Source organism: Xenopus tropicalis, chromosome 4 (genome assembly GCF_000004195.4).
Source record: "Xenopus tropicalis strain Nigerian chromosome 4, UCB_Xtro_10.0, whole genome shotgun sequence".
NCBI lineage: Eukaryota > Metazoa > Chordata > Amphibia > Anura > Pipidae > Xenopus > Xenopus tropicalis.
In genome coordinates this window covers 50,002,873-50,023,303 of record NC_030680.2, presented here as the reverse complement: position 1 = coordinate 50,023,303, position 20,431 = coordinate 50,002,873, and the positions used below count along the sequence as shown (strand labels likewise).

The following is a 20,431-nucleotide window of genomic DNA, read 5'->3' as shown; positions in this document are numbered from 1 at the left end:
CTTTTGGGGTCTCTAAATGCCAGATACAGTGCTGATCCTATGCACAATGGGCATCAAACTGTTCAGCGGACCCTTGGTTTTCATATTTAGGGTGTGTTTTCTTGGTACCTAATGTTATGTGGGAGATATGGTGCTTGAAAGTGGAAGATTTGATGTGATTTTCAGGTATTTCACCAAAACTAGCAATTTTGGGAAAGCACTGCGACTCTGTAGTTTGGAGTAGAAAGACATGGGTACCAATTTTGAATTCGCCCGAATGTGTACTTTCCAAAAATATATGGTTTTGGGGAGTCAATGTATTTTTGTGTGTTTTTACCCCACAGAAAATGCAGTAAACGTGTTGAATTTTCAGTAGCTAAAGAGACCTCTGGGGCAATCTCTATGCACTAACTTCCTTATGGGGTCTCTAAATGCCAGATACAGTGCTGATCCTATGCACAATGGGCATCAAACTGCTCAGTGGACCCTTGGCTTTCATATTTAGGGTGTGTTTTCTTGGTACCTAATGTTATGTGGGAGATAAGGTGCTTGAAAGTGGAAGATTTGATGTGTTTTTCAGGTATTTCACCAAAACTAGCAATTTTGGGAAAGCACTGCGACTCTGTAGTTTGGAGTAGAAAGACATGGGTACCAATTTTGAATTCGCCCGAATGTGTACTTTCCAAAAATATATGGTTTTGGGGGGTCAATGTATTTTTGTGTGTTTTTACCCCACAGAAAATGCAGTAAATGTGTTGAATTTTCAGTAGCTAAAGAGACCTCTGGGGCAATCTCTATGCACTGACGTCCTTATGGGGTCTCTAAATGCCAGATACAGTGCTGATCCTATGCACAATGGGCATCAAACTGTTCAGCGGACCCTAGGCTTTCATATTTCGGGTGTGTTTTCTTGGTAGCTAATGTTATGTGGGAGATAAGGTGCTTGAAAGTGGAAGATTTGATGTGTTTTTCAGGTATTTCACCAAAACTAGCAATTTTGGGAAAGCACTGCGACTCTGTAGTTTGGAGTAGAAAGACATGGGTACCAATTTTGAATTCGCCCGAATGTGTACTTTCCAAAACTATATGGTTTTGGGGGGTCAATGTATTTTTTTGGGTTTTTACCCCACAGAAAATGCAGTAAACGTGTTGAATTTTCAGTAGCTAAAGAGATCTCCTGGGCAATTTGTATGCACTAACTTCCTTATGGGGTCTCTAAATGCCAGATACATTGGTGTTCCTATGCACAATGGGCATCAAACTGTTCAGCGGACCCTTGGCTTTCATATTTAGGGTGTGTTCTTTTGGTACCTAATGTTATGTGGGAGATAAGGTGCTTGAAAGTGGAAGATTTGATGTGATTTTTAGGTATTTCATCAAAACTGGCAATTTTGGGAAAGAATTGCGACTCAGTAGTTTGGAGTAGAAAGACATGGGTACCAATTTTGAATTCGTCCGAATGTGTACTTTCCAAAAATATATGATTTTGGGGGGTCAATGTATTTTTTTGTGTTTTTATCCCACAGAAAATGCAGTAAATGTGTTGAATTTTCAGTAGCTAAAGAGATCTCCTGGGCAATTTGTATGTACTAACTTTCTTCGTACCTAATGTTATGTGGGAGATAAGGTGCTTGAAAATGGAAGATTTGAGGTGATTTTTTAGAATTTTCATAATTTTTTATAGAAAATGCTAAATTCAGTAAAGCATTGCCGTTTGGTACTTAGGAGTTGGAAGACATAGTTACCCATTTCGGATTCGTCAGAATGTGTAGTTTTCAAAAATGTATGGTTTCCTGGGGTAAACCTAATGTTCCAGGATTTTTGGCTTTGGAATGTAAAGTGTGCCGTATTCTGCTGTAATGCTTTGAAAATTTAGTAATTTACTGCTGGGAGTTTTTGATCTATAGAAGTCAGAAATCTCAATAAAACTATACATATCAGGTATTGGCACGTTCGGGAGACATGAGGCTTTCCAAATCAGTTGAATTTTTGTCCATAAAATAAAATGTGTTTCTGGTAGAAATCCTTATATCATGAAAAATTGCATTTTTTCTTTTTTTTTTTGTATTTCAAGCTCTAAACCTTGTTCCAGAAGTGGAAATACACAAAAACTCAGGTAGATTTGGAAAGCTCAGGTTCTCCTGAAAAAAACAATATATAGTTTGCCTACCTAAACTTAACCCTGCCCCCAATAAAAGCCCCTACATTGAGAGAGCACAGAATGTTCACAAAACGTCTGGCACTGGGGGGAACTGAAATGACGAATTCGGCTGGCACTTAAAGGGTTAAAAACTACTGATTTATCTTATGGTAACAAAATGCTTTTCTTTTTCAGATGCCTTCTGTGGAGATTGAAATTATTGAAGTATTACATTTATGGAGTTATTGATTACTGTCTATTTTGTACATATTGAAGATGGTTGCTATATATGACCATAGCAACTATATGGCCAATGCTCATGAGGGACTCTATGATTATTGTAATGAATTGTTGTTGGCTTACCGTAATTACATTATGTTTAAAATTATGTTATTTTGATATTTCAGTTACTTGTAATAATGCACTAGAACACTGTGTTCCAATGATTTTGGCACATGCACATTTCTGCCTGTAATATGATGTAATGGAATGCAGTACATGTGCAGATTACACTTCTGACTGGGATGCATGTCGAAAAGCGGAAGTGACATCAGAAGCGATCTGTATGTGCTCTTCATAGTGCAATTACTTGGTGAGAACATAAGGGTATATATTCATGATGAAGACCCTTTATAGGTCGAAACGTATTGGGGTCTTTGTTATGCATTTTCTTTGTGCTCAATAAATTTAGATTTTTATTACTGAAGTGTGCAGATACCTTTTTGATTTATTTGTATATTTATCAATTAACTAAATGGGTTAACTCCTGTATTTCAGCACTTCTGTATATTTTTGTGTTTTGGGTGTGCGCTCTGATACTTTGTGATATATCTAGTAAGCTGTTACCCCATACTTTGTAGTTTAATGAAAAAGAACTTTCACTGTCAATAGAAAATACTTATTTAATTTCTGAATCCTTTCTTTCTGCATGTAACTACTGCTGGACACTTCATACTGAAAACAAACAAAAAAGTTTCATTCATGAAAAATCTAGAATATTTACCACTTTTTTAGCTTCTTCCCCGTGTCCCCACTTTTCACAACTAAAATAATTTTCTTGAGAGGACAGTAGCTATCACATGCTACTGGTCAAACACTTATAAACTTGCTCAAAATTCTATCACAAACAAAAAAAGTTTCCAGTGTTTAAAAATGTTTTACTATCATCAAATATATCCAGAAACTGTCACCAATATTTGTAAATTACAGAAAATGACTGCATAATTAAAACGTAAAAGAAAAATTTACTCAAGTAAATAATAAAACAGAGCCTATATAAAAGTAATCTGCTTTAACTTTTAAATGTGATTTGATTACATTAATTACCTGTCTCATTTTGTTAATGTGTCTGGTGGCAAAATTCTCCCTCGATATTATTGTTATAGTTAAGAAATCTCAATGCATTGCACTAGAATACAGAGTCTACACAATGTGTTGCAGGGTACCCTATGGACTCACCATTACTCATACTGCTTGGTAAATATGGCCAACTATACAGATGGATAGAGACCTGAGAGGCATTAAGCGCCTAGTCACTCTATTACATAAATGAAGCAATCTCTTGTTGGGCCATTAATTGTTATCACAATTTACATCTTCCTAATGGAAAGAGAATGTTATAAAAGGAGCATCTGGCTGCTTTTTATTAGCTTTGGATAGTGCACATTCAATGTTCCAATTTTCAACCTGCAACATCTGTGTGGAATTGAACAGCTTTCATTACAAGCGACACAGAACAAAGTTTTTCTGCTACATTTTATTCAAAAGAACAGTTACTAAAAGGATATATAGGGACAGTTTAGGAGCAGAAACGTCAAGTCCAGTACTGCATGAGATATAAAGATACAAAGCATTAAAAAAGGAATAATGTGCTCAGGTCTCTGCTAGGCTCAGCAGACTAGTGACATTATTGTAATATTTAAAATTCCCTCTTGTATATTATTTGACACAGGATGAAAGAAAGTATCAATTACATGATTTGGTACAGTCATGACGTTTCACAACTTACTTTAGCTGTTTTGGCCTTTTTCAGAAATTGGGCATCGTACGTCAGTACATGTTTGTTGTTTCTCAGTACATTATTGTTGTTTTGTTAAAAAAGACAACATTATCAACTGGTCAACTGTTTGCTACAAAAGTGTGACTGTCAGCCCGCCTGTTTTCACTAAAAACTCTCTATCCACCTGATAAGTTGCCCTGAATTTGACTTCATAACTATGTTCCTGAAGCTGACCTCATGCTTTTTATTGAAGGTATCAGATTATGATATTCACCTCTCTACTGTGTAAATAAAGTTAGCTGCAAACTGTTGTTTTAAGATAATGGTGTAAACTTTCCACTTTTGGTTTCATGTTGTGGGAAAAAGGTGTGTAAATCCAGTAGGGTGAAGAGGAAGTGTGTTGTGTATGAGCTAAGCGGGGGAACAGACATCACATGCATTTATATAGTAGTGCAAAAGTGCAGATCGGCAGGTATCAATAAAGCATTTTGTGCAAACTTTGTATAATAAGATCGTCCTTGAACACCAATGTAGTTGCCTCATTGTAGGTCTGCTTGAGCTTAATACCATATATACTGCTTTAGCTAAACACTTTTCTTCACAGCGGCACACCACCACACTCTTCTGATGGCTAACATACTAGGCACCACTCTGGGCGAGCACAAGTATTTTACATAAAAATACAGGGCAAGGTAAAAATCTGCTTCCTGTTGTGATAATGGAATAATAATGGTATATCCTCCTATTTGTCTGGTGCATTTTTGCCTGTCATCACACTACATGTCTCTACCTCTATTTCGACTGTAAATATATCAGCCACACTGTATATTGTAGGTAAATAATATTATTGGTCTTCACACCTTCTACGTTTAGCTGCTTACTTAACTTTGTGCAGCATTTCCACAAATGGATTTTATTCACTAACAGAGAATTGTGGAGAAATGTGGATTTGCATGTTCATTGTTCATACACATTAATTATCTCTTTAGTACAATCATTGCTTTGAATGGTCTAAGCCCAGGGGAATACACTAAGGAGTTTTGCCATAGTAACACAATGACAAACACTTAACTTCATTGAATCATTTTAAATTTTTCTATTATTTATACCTCCTTTAGAAATATACATAAGCTACTAAAGATTTTTTTCTATTAAGGACAAAATGAACTTAATTGGACTGTTAATTTTTAGCAGCTGCAAATGGATAATGTAAACAAATTAAACAATTTAGGTAACAGATTGACTAAAAAAATGTTTTTCTTTTTACAAATTTGAATAAACTCATATCTCATATCCATGAAGGTCTAATATTTACTAAAAAGTCTGAACTGAAAAAGTACATACTTGGGAAAAGTTGCAGAAAAGTTGCAAAACTGCTACTTTTTCAATTGTCGCACTGTAACCTCTACTTTTACGAATTGTCAGACAAAATCCTCCAGGAAAGGGACAACTGCTATTAACTTCTATGTGATCTCAAGTTGTAGCTGGTAAATTTTTAGATTCTAATTTTTAGCCAGTTTGCTGCATAGTAAACCTAGAATAACTTACAACTTTTTTTCTGCAGCTTTTAGCGCTACAAAATTTGAATAGAATCTTTTATAAATAGTGTTATTATTTTAAGGATATGGATTTTTTTAAAAACATGTAGGCAATGTGGGCACAAAAAGAGTGCAGGTTGTGAGAAAGTATGGAATGTGTGTATAATTGTTTTGTGCACTCAATCTATAATATTATATATTGTAATTATTATATTTTCTGTGTGAAAACTATCTAGCAGTAAAAGATATGGAAACCTTACAGTTATCATTTCTATTCTGCAATTGAGAATACAAAAGAACAGTCTACCAAATGGGTGGAAACTGAAGTCTTTGCATGCGGTTTTTGCAGTTCTTAGACTTAAGTGGCAGTTTTATAGAATCAATATCCTATCTAAATGCTGTACCTCCTAGTACCTATAGTAAATAACAGGGTGGATGCTTACTATGCAGTTGCCCATTAAATACAATTAGGTTAAAATGGTTAAATGGTTAAATGCTTACTATGCAGTTGCCCATTAAATACAATTAGGTGCAGCATGCTACACAGTATTTTTTGAACATAAATCTCTTCCAAACAAACACAACTGCAGCAAAAGAACACTGAATGCTTTCATATTTTCAAGCGTGTTAACATCTAATACATACACCACACAATGTAAAAGGACAATTGAGTGGCAAGCAGCTGAAAATAGCAAATGGAATTTCATATCAAGTATCTGATTATGTGACAACTGGAAGGTACTTATCTGTCTGTCTCTCTCTAATATATATATATATATATATATATATATATATATTATATATATATATATATATATATATACACAGAAAAAGAAGCCGCTCTCTCAGGACTTAGGTGCAAAAACTAAACAGTATTTATTGTGTAGACGAACTGACGTTTCGGCTGAACACCTCAGCCTTTCTCAAAGTTACGGACACAGTGTAAATGCTGCATTTACACTGTGTCCATAACTTTGAGAAAGGCTGAGGTGTTCAGCCGAAACGTCAGTTCGTCTACACAATAAATACTGTTTAGTTTTTGCACCTAAGTCCTGAGAGAGCAGCTTCTTTTTCTGCTTATCTTGTCATACGTGAGTGTCAGTATTGCATTTTGAGTTATATATATATTATATATATATATCGAACCAAGGGTGGCACACCGCTTCAATCCTCATCCCAGGTGCACGGTAAAAGAATTTAAATATTGAAGAAAAGACCAGCAACACCGGATCTATTGCAAACAATCAATTATATATTGAAAAATACATGAACAGCCAACGTTACGTTTCGGTCCCCATCGGGACCTTTCTCAATATATATATATATATACACACACACACACATACACACACACATATATATACACACACACACACTTTTCTTTATGGATCTTATACATTTTGTTTATTTTCCACAGACCACAGTTAAAACAAACTACAGATGGAGCACATTGCATTGTAAAATATATTATGAATTACACAGAGTAAGAATAGCGCAGCAATACACATGCACAAGACCTCTGATATAGAGACGTAGCGAACTGTTCGCCGGAGAACTAATTTGCACGAAAATCGGGTGTTCGCAAGTTCGCAAGTTCGCGAACTTTTAGCGAAGTTCGCAATTTTGGGTTCGCCTTAGCTGGAGCCAAATTCTGACCTCTCACCCCAGAGCCAGCAGATACATGGCAGCCAATCAGGCAGCTCTCCCTCCTGGACCACCCCCTTCCATATATAAACCGAAGCCCAGCAGCCATTTTACATTCTGCCTGTGTGTGCTTGATGAGTTAGCATAGGGAGAGAGCTGTGCAGGGGTTTGAGGGACAGTTTAGGTAGCTTTGCTGACTAGTAATATACTTTCTACTGCTCTGTATGTAGCTGCTGGGGACAGCTGTCCTGCTGATCTCATCTGCTGTAACCCAATAGTCCTTGTAAGGACTGCTTTTATTTTCTGATTACTGTTACTCTTCTTTTCATTGTGTACTGCAGCTCCGTCTGTGTGTGTTGGAGACAGGTGTGCTGCACATAGTAGTGCACTAAGCACCAACCACACATTGAACCGGCTGTAACCTTTACACGACTTGATTGGCATGTAGACGCCGGACGTTTTAAAGCAGTTTATTACACAAGTTTAGAAATGTAGTGTGATTTCTGCCCTTTACAGCACAAAACGCAACGCTGTGTCAACAACGTATTTTTCAGATAAATTTTTGCCCTTGATCCCCCTCCTGCATGCCACTGTCCAGGTCGTGGCACCCTTTAAACAACTTTAAAATCAGGTTTCTGGCCAGAAATGGCTTTTCTAGGTTTTAAAGTTCGCCTTCCCATTGAAGTCTATGGGGTTCGCAAAGTTCGCAAAAGTTCGCACTTTTTGGCGGAAGTTCGCAAACGGGTTCGCGAACTTTTTTTGTGAGGTTCGCTACATCTCTACTCTGATATACTTCCCTATCTCCACAGAAAACTCTGGCAACCCTCTCTCTCCCAGGACTATGGATGATTACTGACAAACTCAATTTTCTTCAATTTCTCTTTTGTGCTAGGCACAAAAAGGCATGAAAACATGAATGCATAAAAATGGCATTCATAAAGGAAAGTTTTTTAGCACCTACTACCAATGTGCTAAGCCACAAGGACTCCCTGTGCTTTACACCTGCCACCAAACAGGTGAAAATTACAAAGATACTTTTTTTTTTTATTATGCAAAATTAAAAGGTGTGTGAACATCCACAACTTTTTCATGTAGCAATTTGCCCACATTTCAATGCAATTTACTAGCAAGTACAGTATTTTGTGCTGTAAATATGCAGTTCTGAAAAAAAATATTGCACTAGTGGAAAAAAGAAATATGACAAAAACTGTGCTAATGTTTTTGCACTTTGCCCAAGTTTAAAAAAATGTTTGCCAATATTTCTTTATGCAAAAGTAATGTACAGAAAAATAAAGCCAATTTATGTATACAAACATATACATACACAAATAAGCCATATAAAATTAAACAGAATCTACATGAATTGTATTCATGTTCAGTTATGTTGCCTGATTAGTACATAGCGACCATCATAAATGAATGATGACTCTCCAGCCTCATAATTACTACATCTGCTGCAGCCAAGGTCACCATCTTTTCAAACAGGAGCATTTGGAAGGTCTCTCTCTAGCCTCATTATATTTCTCACAAGTCAGTTGAAACAACACTTGGTATTAATGGAAGGTGCTACTATTTGATGATTGCATGCCGTATATCTCAAAAAGTAATACACAGACATTTCACCTCGCGCACTCAATGTAATTTATCTTTTTGTGAGAAAAATGATGAAAGGCTGTTTTGCTCGTGTATTTATATACTGCACTAGCAGTTTTATGAAGTTATGTGATGCAGAAAGATACACAGGTGTTCTTTAAATACCAAATGGACTTGAAATTTAATTGTTGGTTTAATACTGCACCTTCGAGCTACAGATTTCATTCTGTTATTAACCCATTATCTGCTATGGCTCAATGCAAACATGACAGTTTCCAATCATTATTTGTCAATTAGATAAATATGCAGACATGTCAAGAGGCTTAATATAACTCATGCATTTTATTTCCTCCTACACAAGTATTATAAAGATCAGTGCTGTCCAACTGGTGGCCCACAGCCCCCCAACCTGTGTAAGCTTTAGATGGTATCAGTACTGAGAGTAACTGTCTCCCTGAATTGTTCACATCTCAGATTCAGGCTGTAAACCATTGTATTGTTTAAACATGTAATAATCCTGTACTGCAAGATATACATTTAGTGCCACTTGTTTGCAGGAGGATAGATCTACCTGGGATAGATCTATACTCATTTAAGTTTGATAGCATTGCCCAGCACTGTCATCGTTTATGTATTGTAATAATTTAACATTATGATAAACATTTGTGGCTTTTTAAACAAGTATACCCTTAATTTGGCAGTGGAATTAATACATCAATAAAAGTTGAAATATATGCATCAAGAGACAATATAGGGCAATGCTGTTTAACTTTCAATATGTTGTCTACTAACACCGTATCTAGACTGCACATGCTTAAACACTATGGCCCCCTGCCTGTACTCCCTCTCACATCCCCAGCACCCACAGGGTGGGCATGGGAATTTCTTTAAAGGAAAACTATACCCCCCCAAAACAATGTAGGTCTCTTAAAAATGTATTGCATGAACAAATTCAAATGTAAAACCCTGCTTCATCTAAATCATAAACCATTTTCATAAAAATCTACTTTTTTAATAGTATGTGCTATTGGGTACTCCTAAATAGAAAGTTGCCATTTTAAGAATTAAGGGCCGCCCCCTGGGATCATAGGATTCACAGAGCACACAAACAAGCCAAGGCACACATTCATGCTAGGTCATAGTATCAGCCAATTAATGCCTTTTACTTCCACACTACTTCCTGTTACAGTTAAAGCTGCATTATTTCTGGTTATGTGATCTCTGAGTACACAGCCCATCACTTAATGGTAGATCAAGGGAAAGAATGTAAAAGGGCAGTAGTTTCTGTATATATATATATATATATATATATATATATATATATATATATATATATATATATATATATTATTTATTATTTATTTATTTTTTTAAATTTATTTATTTATTTTTTTCCATTCCAGTTTGGCAAGATTCTTTAATAAGTCACTAAACATAATATAAACTATCTGTTGGTTATGTATTCATTCTGGGGGTATAGTTTTCCATTAAAGCTATAAAGGAAGCTGACCCTGTGGTCCAGGTCCCCTGCGACTGTGGGGGTCTGCTTCCCCTATAGTTAAGCCAGTGTTGCTTACCACATGTTCAAGTGCTGAATTATATTAATGTGATGTTATACCAGGAGACCTATGGATGCAATCAACAGACTGGGAATAAATAAAAACCCTTGGAGTCCACATCCACTCATGGGTTTCTAGAGTTGGGTCTAGAGTTAATCGCTGACTGTGCATTTACAAGCATAAATTCCTGGCTTGGAGGCACATTTTTGTTGCATAAAAACTAGTTGTATTGGCAAACAAAACCTCCTGTAAGTACAGCCCATATTTAGAACAATCATGAATTTTTTCATGATTGTATTGCTTCTGACTCTCCCCTGAAATAAATCATGCCTATAGGCTAATATGTACAATTACTAGTTGTTTATTACCAGGACAAGTGCATTTTCTTGGCACTATTGGATCAAAGCACTGGAATAAATAAGTAGCGTTAGGATCCTAATTCACATATTTCCTCCAATGGGTATATTTATCAAAGTGTGAAAATACAGCTCACCAGTGTTAACCAGAGGGCAATTTCACGGCTCTATTCACTTGTATATAAGTTTTTAGGAGCATATTTATCAAGGGGTGAAATTGAGTGAACTAAAATAACCAATACAAGTAAATGGAATTGCCCTCTACAAACTGTACTAAGCATTTTATTAATATGCTCCATGGCACTAAATGGTGTAAATATTCTGACCTGTTCATATTCTATTAGAATACAAAATATTTTTTTTATTTTTACTTAAATTGTGAAATGTAAAATGTATTTGTATGTATTTTTTACTGGTCATTTTGCAAGAACTGCAAATACATACATACAAAAATCAACACCAAATCTGTACAAATTTTCATGGTTATGTGAAATTGTTAAGGGTACTAGGATACAACTTTATTACATTACTTTAAACATGATCAATATGCATCCCATTTAGACATAAAAAAGAGAAACAAAAGGCATGTAAAAAACATCCAGTGGAAGAAGCATTGTGGTCTTTTCTTTCTGTGTGTTACGGACCCTTTATATATTGCACCTCTCAAGAGCATTTCATTTTGTTGAATGAATCTTAATATATATCATTATTCCTGGGATAACTTCTTTAATCCCAGGGATAACTTCCAAAAAAAAAAGTGTAATTTGATAAAAATACATACAGATTTTTCAGTTAGCATTGTTAAATACAGACAATATCTTTGAAACTCATCATATATTCTAATGCACCCTTAAAGCAGCTCACTTTAATAAACCATATTAATAGCTATATTAAATGCTAGAGTTAACCTTTGACAAATGACAGGTTAAGAAACATGTAGAGCTAAGGCATGTTTCCCTGCACAAGGAAGTCTGGTTTACATCTTGATGATGCCAAAGGGTTATGATGACAGAAGTCAGCCTTAATCTTATTAAGTGTGGGATTTGTGAACAACCTGTTGCCTAGAGTGTGATTGCTTGCAAGTCTGAAAAAGACCTATTAGCTTTGATCAGTACAGCAATTAGCTACGCAATCACTCTGCAAATCATGATTAGCACACGTGCAATATATTGATTGTGGACCCAGTCAAGATAAAAACCCCCATAAATCTATTACTTTTACAAGAACCTTTTGCCGTCTAATTGCATTTGTATCTACTCAAAACTGTTCTCAAATGTCTGAAAATCATTACCTGCCCATCATTTTTGGACGTGAAAAATCAGTTATCATTTGTTTAGATCAGGGATCCCCAACCTTTCTTACTCGTGAGCCACAGTCAAATCTAAAAAGACTTGGAGAGCACCATAAACGTTCATGGAGGGGCTAAGATTGGCTATTAGGCAGCCTCTATGCACACTATCAGCTTACAGGGGGCTTTATTTGGTAGGAAATCTTGTTTTTATTCAACCAAAACTTGCCCCCAAGTCAGGAATTCAAAAATAACTACCTGGTTTGGGGCACTGAGAGCAACATCCAAGGGGTTGGGGAGCAACATGTTGCGCCTGAGCCACTGGTTGGGGATCACTGGTTTAGATCCTTGAAGCTAGCGGTTACCAGTTTAAGTCATTGGTGACAACTAATCAGACCTCCAGTACCCTACAATGTTAATGTTAATATTGTTTCCTTTACCTATTATTCAAAATTGCATCACTCCTAAAACAGACAGCAAAACCACTTTGTACCAAAGAACATTTTTACTAAAAGGAAGACAAGAAATCCAGTTTCTTTTGAGAGGCTCAGTTCAGCATTTCTGTGAGTGCTTATGGCTGCATTTACATCGACCTTTCTAAAAAAAAAAAGCTTACATAGTTTTTACCTTTCCTTCTCCTTTAATTACTTAATAGTATTTACCTAATGCTTCTGCAATGCTATACCTAAAATTATACCCTCTTGTTCAACATACATTCAACATATTTTGCCTATTCTTTTAGTAACTAAAGATCTATGTTTTTGTTATTTGCTTAGCTAAACAGGGCAGACAGTGAAACTGAAGCTTCTCCATGTTTGTTACTTGCAATATGTAGATTACCAGTGCAACTGATAAACCCCTGCATAATGAATTCCTGAAAACGCCTTCTTTGCAGGAACCAATCATGGAGTCGCTTCAGTTTTCCCTCTTTAGCAAAATAACAAAACCCATAGATTTTTCATGATTAAAACAACAGAAAAAAAATCTGTGTTCAGCCATCTTCACTGAAATCAAAGCAAAGATGTTACTGGCTCTCCCTAAGTTGAAGATGGCACAGGGAGTGACATCATTGACCCCCCAGTAATGTCACTGTGCAGACATCTGTCTAAAGCTGCCAAATGCTTGCTGCTTATGTGTACAAGATCAACTAATATCCCACTGAATGCTTGCTGTGCACATATTCATCAAATTCACTGGAGAACATTGAAACCGGGGGAAAATGACGTAAGGTGACAGGAAGCCTGGGGGGGGGGGTAAATGGTCCAAAGCAGGAAACTCCAGACAAAATCGAGGAAGTTGACATGTCTTCAATAACTGTCCCTTAAAGTCATTTACAGCTTGCACAAAAGTTAAAAACATAGTGCCATTAGTGCACCATAGTACATTTATTTTGTTACCTTCAATACTGCTGTGGATAAGTAAGTAAAAAAACTGGTCTACACTGAGGCAAGCAACATAGCAGCCCCCTTTAAAAACATATAAATGTAGGCTTGCAGAGAAGGAAAGACTTGTGCTTACAGAAACGGGTCACATGCTATGTTTAATGTAAACAGCCTGGAACACCAGGAAATGAAAAGACCCTACATGCATTTACAGGTTGTCCACATTACATTACGTAATCTATAGTTTTAAAATTCTTCTACATGTCTAGAAAGTATTATATTTTACACAGGGCCACTTTGCTTCGCTTGGGTTTTGGTAGAAAGTCATTAATACTGCATGGGTGGGGCTATGTTTACACAACTGATAAAACACAGCTGAGCACACCAGAGCTGATACAAACACACTGCCTTAAAAGTAGGTCATATGCTTTTCACTGACAGGATAGGAATAACTAGTACATACAAAATATTTCATATTTTTGGGGTTATGTTTCATTTAAAAGAGAAAATAAATGTTAGACCTAAATTTGTTTTGTTATAAAACATACTATTTTAAAAAAGTTCCATGTATTTTTTTCATCACATAAAAGGTATATTTGTTTTGATTTACAAAAGATTTATTTTTAAATATTAGATTACTTCAATAAGGGCAACATGTCAAATTACTGAATGTTGTAATGATTTGCCAGCTCCAAAAATATAATTCCTTGCATACCATAAGCCCTGGGTGATGAGGAATAAACATGTGTACCGCAACCAAAGACCGAACACTTCAACTTTGAAGCTAAGCAGGGGAGTGGGAAGTGCTCATCCATACTGCCAGTGCTTAGCTTTGATAACCAGGAAGCAGTTATGAGCCGTTTGATGCTCCTTGGCTACCTTTGTGTATAATGAAGAGTAAATGGATTTTCCCATGCACAGCCAATGGGTCGGGGGTTCAGCTTTGATAATCAGTAGGTATCCTACCTAAACACAGCAAAGCAAAGCCTGTCAGAGTTGAGCACTGGCCAGAGCGAGGAAATATGGACAGTGTACCTGATCTATGGCAAGCTTAATCATTAAAACCTCACCATGATTTTATAATTTAATTCATTTATTTCTTTTAATTAAGTGCTACAGTGATTCGAGGGAAATAAATATAAATTTTGTATGAGCTAACTGTTGCATATTAGTTTTTTAACAGATCACAGGCTAAGCCCTGCCATAGTGAACACATTTCCCTATGTACTTTTTATCTAATATTGATAGAGAAGCTGTATTAAACTACATTTTGATACTTTTAGTTGGCAGCGAGACAAAAAGAATGTGCCAAAGAATTCTGAATAATGTGATACTCCTGGCCTTTCTATGGAGAATAACATAGTTCAACTAAAGAACCGATTGTAAATATTACTTTCTATAGAATATGTAAAATATTAAGATAATATAAGTCACTAAGAAGTTGTATAACCATATAAAAGCACAAGGCCGAAGGCCAAGTGCTTTTATGTAGACCATGGAACTCAGAGGTGACTTCTAATATCCTCATATTTTGCAAATGAAAGGGGGTACATTATTTTTTATAATACATAAATCATTTGACTAAGCACTAATTATACCTGATGACATAACTTAACACTGCTTTAAAGGATATCATTTAGTTTATTCATGAGTAATGTATAAACTTTGGCTCAAATGAAACTAAGTCATGTAGCAAAATGAGGTAAGAGCCTTTTGGCCATATTGTTCTGTTCAATAATCAAGAATTGTGGCATACATTTTTAACTAATACACAACTTAAAGATGAACAACATAAACTTTACACGTTTATGTATAAATAATATGTAAAAATGCTGACTACGTCTACTAACTACTATATCAAGACATTTAATCCCTGCAGGTGTCACTAAGCAAACACAATGGGATTAATACAATGAATTAAAACTACTGAAAAACATTTTCCAGTGTTACTATAATAAAATAAAAAGTACTGTACAATTCCTACCAACAACATACCTATGCAAGTAATAATACAGGCCCTTTTTGCAATCCCACACCACTTCTGGTATCAGCTCTGGCACATATGTTCAAGCACTTTGCCTACAACCAAGGAAAAGGGGTTCTATATACATGGGCCACTGCTTGGTAGGTGATTGAGGGGGCATGAAAAACTTAATCAGAATAGGGCCACTGTATGTATATATATATATATATATATATAAAAAAAAAGGACGCAGTTAGGAAAAAAAAAAAAAACAAGTTAATGGTGAGGCCTAGAAAGTTTTAAGGTGACATGCAAATTGTGGCTCATCAAGACATGAAGACAGAGGTAAATAGCTAAAAAACAGACAGTTCACTAAAATGATGGGGTGCTACACAAGTAATGTCAGGACTGGTTAAGAAAAGGGCAAAGTCTTATTGAGAAGCAAAAATTCAGAAAGGTGTAGACAGATTTGTAGTATTATATTAAAACTAGAATGTTGGCATAGCCCTGGAAAATAAATGTTATTGTAATTTTGGCAGCTAATGAAGCTATTTACAGGTAGTGGAATAAGTGGATACATTTTTAGTGTCTCTGCACAGAAAATGTATGCATTGCTAGTATCGCTAGTAATATGCTGTCTGTAACCTGCACTGCTATTGAGGAACAAACAATCCCCTTACTCATCACTGAATAAATATATCTGAGAAGAGATAAATCAAACCTCCAGGCAATGGACTGAGTTAACTGATTAGACAAGAATAGTTGCTGAGAGTGTGTTTTTGTGGTTTTTGTGTGTGTACACTTTATATATTATGAAAATTAATAAATGCAGTAGCTACTAAAGTAATGTTGTTTCAGCTTTTTCACCATGATAAGTTTAGAAGTCAGCATGGTGACCCAAAGAGTTGGTTTAGAACCTTTATTACTAGTGTTGGCATTTTAAAAAAACAAAAAAATACACAATGATGACTTAATAATGTCTAAACAGAATAGTGAATCTATTTTCTTGTGACCAACTGGTTAAGCATTTCTGTACTAGAGGATGTGATTGTGCTTTTATAGTTGGTTTAATGCCTATTGTCCTGTTACTAATACTAATTGACACAACTTCAACTAATTTTGAGTTCTTCGTATGAGGAATGAGACAAACTTCCAACAGGAAAGGCTGTTAATATTATGGTCTGATAAAGTGCATTGTGGGTAAGTCATGAGGGGAAATGCACCATTTTTAAATGCCTGAGTAGAAAAATTGTATTCCTAGCTGAGATATCTGCAGAAAAACATCAGATTGGTTAGTTTATTCTACTATCTGTACACAGTAATAGCAAACAAGAATTTTAGTTACATTATGCTGGCTTCAGTTCTTACTTTGTTGCAAACAGGGACCTGTCTTTCAGTTGTATCACTTTGTATTGGTATGCCATTGTTTTGCTACCTCTACAGAGCTATGGAAAATATGTGGATCTCTATAAATAAATAATAATATATTGTGCATCGCTATTCAGTAGAAAAAAGTTATTAATTAACTGTTAAGGGCATGTGGGGGTGGGGAGCATTTCTCTTGTTCATTACTGTAATATTAAACTGGCATAAATTCTCAGCAATATATATTTATTTTGCTGATGCCCATGGGACAAGAAATAAACATGGTTCAGCTCACCTATGCAGTACATGAGAAACAATTCCACAAATTATATTTTCAGAAATGTGAAAAGAGTGTCTGCAATGCCCCCAAAAAATGCCTAGCAATCTTTAGTCAAGAGTGTGCTTCTGATGCTGCTTTAAAGCTGTCATGTCTTATGAAAGGTGGTTAGGCAAGGCTTACTGAGCGGTATAATCTTAATATAACATGAACCATTAATTTATTCCCCTAACAATAGGGAAAGGGAGAAGTATCTGCTCACAGCTCGTCAAACATTCTGCATTAGATCTATTCATCCCCTTCAAATATTGTTGTCACAACACAGCCACATAATGACAAAGGACTGCATCTCAGAACACATCTCCATCACACACCATACTACCAAACGATACCAAATTCATTAACAAATTTACATACATTAAAAAGCGAGGAAAGTCAACATGCAAAGCCTAAAAAGTTTGCAAATGGCTAGAACTGAGCAGTGGGAAAATGAGTATAGGACAGAAGAGGAATAACAATATATGAGGCAAGTGAGATATGTGCTGTGTGTGAGAAATAAAGGCTCTGCTTAATTATAGCCTGGTGACAAATCAATAACACGAGTTATTTTAAGGCAACAGCGATGACGAGCTTTGTGTGTAAGAGAATCTATAGTAAAATACCTTGCCGGCTTCTAGGCTAAGTGCAGAGCACATAAGGGGTTAGCATATCAGTACTTTAACTTTCAATCATGCCTGAATCCCATGAGAAGGGATGGAGTGTAAACAAAAGCGCAATATTCACCTTGTAGCTGTAGTAGTCTAAACACTGAGAAAAGTCCAGGTTAGAAGGATCCCCACTCAAGGCATTGCCAGCAGCGGCGGGGTAAAACCTTACATCCATGCTTTAGGGAGTCTGATCAACTTGCAGTTGTGTCCAGTCTTAAAGCAATCGGCCTTCAGTTGCGCGTCCTTTCTTTAAGTCTCAGGTGCAGACGGAGGCAAGTTTGTCAGCAAAGTCCGATTTAAAAGGCTGATCGGAGGTCTTCCAGTAACACCGCATTTACAATCGCACAAAATCTAAAGATGAGCCTCAGTGGTGAGAGCGAGCTGTCGGGTGCCGTGCTTGTGTTTATTTAAAAATAAAACCTGCCGTGAGGAGCTGAAGCACAAGAAGTGCCCATGCGCCCAGATCAGCAGCAGCTGCCGCTGTACACAAAGGAGCCACGCGTTTGCTTATTGGGATAAGCAGCTCCCAGCGCTGCATACAGTGCCGAGCCCAAGAACGCCACTCACACCCTGAAAACAGCCCAAAGCAGAGCCCATCAGACCACACGTAACAGCTACAGATATAATAATAATAATAATCGTGCATAAACCCCAATAAAAAAAATTATCCAGCAGACTTTATTCCATCAGTAAGTATTTGTGCAAAGATGGATACATTAGTTTGTATTAACTGACCTCTCTGCCTGTTTAAAGAAAAAAGGAGGGGGAAGGGGATTATTGAAGAACAAAACAGAAAAAAAGTCTTTACAAGCAACGGTTGCAGAGAGGAGTTTGAAGTAGTAGAGAGAAAAGAGCTGCTGCTGGCAGGGCTCCCTGGGAGAAATGAATAAGTAATAGGCAGTGACAAGCAGGAGCTGGGCCCCTCCCTCCTTCTTCTCTGGGCCACACCCACCCAGTGCAGCTGCTACTGTGTGTGCATGCTGCTGGCTGCCGCTGCTGTGTGTGCTGGGAGAGTTTACTGCTGGGGGATCCTTGTGTTGCAGGAACTAGTGCCGGAGTTGTGATGTATATTCATTTTATAAAACTGCCATGATGTGCACTGTACATAGACTTTACAGTGTAGTGCGTGATGAACAGCTGTGTTATATATGTAAGCCTTTCTTTAATTTGTGCTGCTAGTGAAGCAGTTTGTAAGAAGTTTGTTATGAGGACATGTCAAACAGGGCCCATCCAAGAGGTGTTGCCACCAAGGGCATATGGCTATTGCCCCCACCTACTCCCGTTTGCTTTCCTACCACCCACTTGCTACAACAGTACTTGCTACCTCTAGTTCTGGCCCTGGTAAGCAATAATCAATAATACACCATTTGCTCTTCTAACTGCAAATAAGGCACAACAATGAGTGGATAATTTTGCAGTGAAACATTGAGTAGCATCAATTATTTGGCTTTTCAATTACATTAGTAAATAATGCCCATTTTTATGAATGCTTTATTACACATTGATTGGGGAGCATTAGAGGCAAAACACAGTGCAAGGCTATTAAAGACATTTGAAAAAGATGTATGTTACTCTAATATATTAATAGTCATATTGACCCAGAGGTAACTTCTTATACGGTTGTATGTTTTAGTAGTGGGTGCATCCCTTAAAATACAAAAGTTTATGTTTTGTTCATACAATGGCATGGTGTAACAGCAACAAGGGTAGGTAGAAACTGCTGAAAGTCAATGTTGCTGCTATCACATTAGTAATAATAATAATAATTTCTTACAAATGTCTTCTCCTAACCTTCAAAGCCCTCCATTCCTCTGCTCCTCACTACATCTCTTCCCTTGTGTCTCTGTACGTTCCTGGTCGACTCCTTCGTTCCTCGCAGAGCAATCGCTTGGTTGCGCCCCCCACTACTACTGCTGTTTCCCGCCTTAAACCTTTCTGCCTTGCTGCCCCTTACATTTGGAATGCCCTCCCTGATTTCCTCCGGAGAGAATCCTCCCCCAGTCTTTTTAAAACTAAGGTTAAAGACTACCTTCTGGAGCACTCGCCCAGCACCTGATCTGGGAACTGGCACTTATACTGCAGTTGTCACCCACTGTGACCTACAGCACTTATATTTGCCTATTTGCGTCTGTTAGTTACCCCTCCCATATAGATTGTAAGCTCTACGGGGCAGGGACCTCCTTCCTCTTGTGTCCTCGACTCTTAACTTATTGCAACTGTATCTGGTATTTATCTGTATTTATTGTCATACTTTGTATTTATCTATTATTATCTTATTAACACCCTGTTTGTATTAATGTATTCTACTGTACAGCGTTGCGTACATAAGTAGCGCTTTATAAATAAAGATATACAATACAATACAATAGTTCTGAACTGTGACGTAATGTATTGTTAGCTCTTAACTTTCATCACTGCACCCAGTTGCAGACGCAGTTACCTCTATGGTGTCACTATTGTTATTATTATCATCATCCTTTATATTATCTTGCTGAAATGTTATGCATCACCTCTCAAAACATGTGTACATTCAGGAATACTACAAACCCATGATGTTGAATGTGACCCTCAATTATAGAAGAACAACCAAGAAGCTGAACTGACCAGTAGTTGTGGAAATGTAGATACTCTAAGTTTAAAA

At 36.7% G+C, this 20,431-nt stretch overlaps 1 protein-coding gene across 1 annotated transcript in view; it reads right to left on the bottom strand.

The window, feature by feature from the left end:
• Window positions 1-18,171, bottom strand: part of tox3 (TOX high mobility group box family member 3) — an 80,188-nt gene extending 62,017 nt beyond the window's left edge. The window contains exon 1 of the mRNA NM_001128012.1: window positions 17,867-18,171. Coding sequence (NP_001121484.1) covers window positions 17,867-17,965 — 99 coding nt within the window. The 5' untranslated portion in view covers window positions 17,966-18,171. The remainder of the gene's footprint in view (window positions 1-17,866) is intronic.
• Between the last annotated feature and the right edge of the window lie 2,260 nt (window positions 18,172-20,431).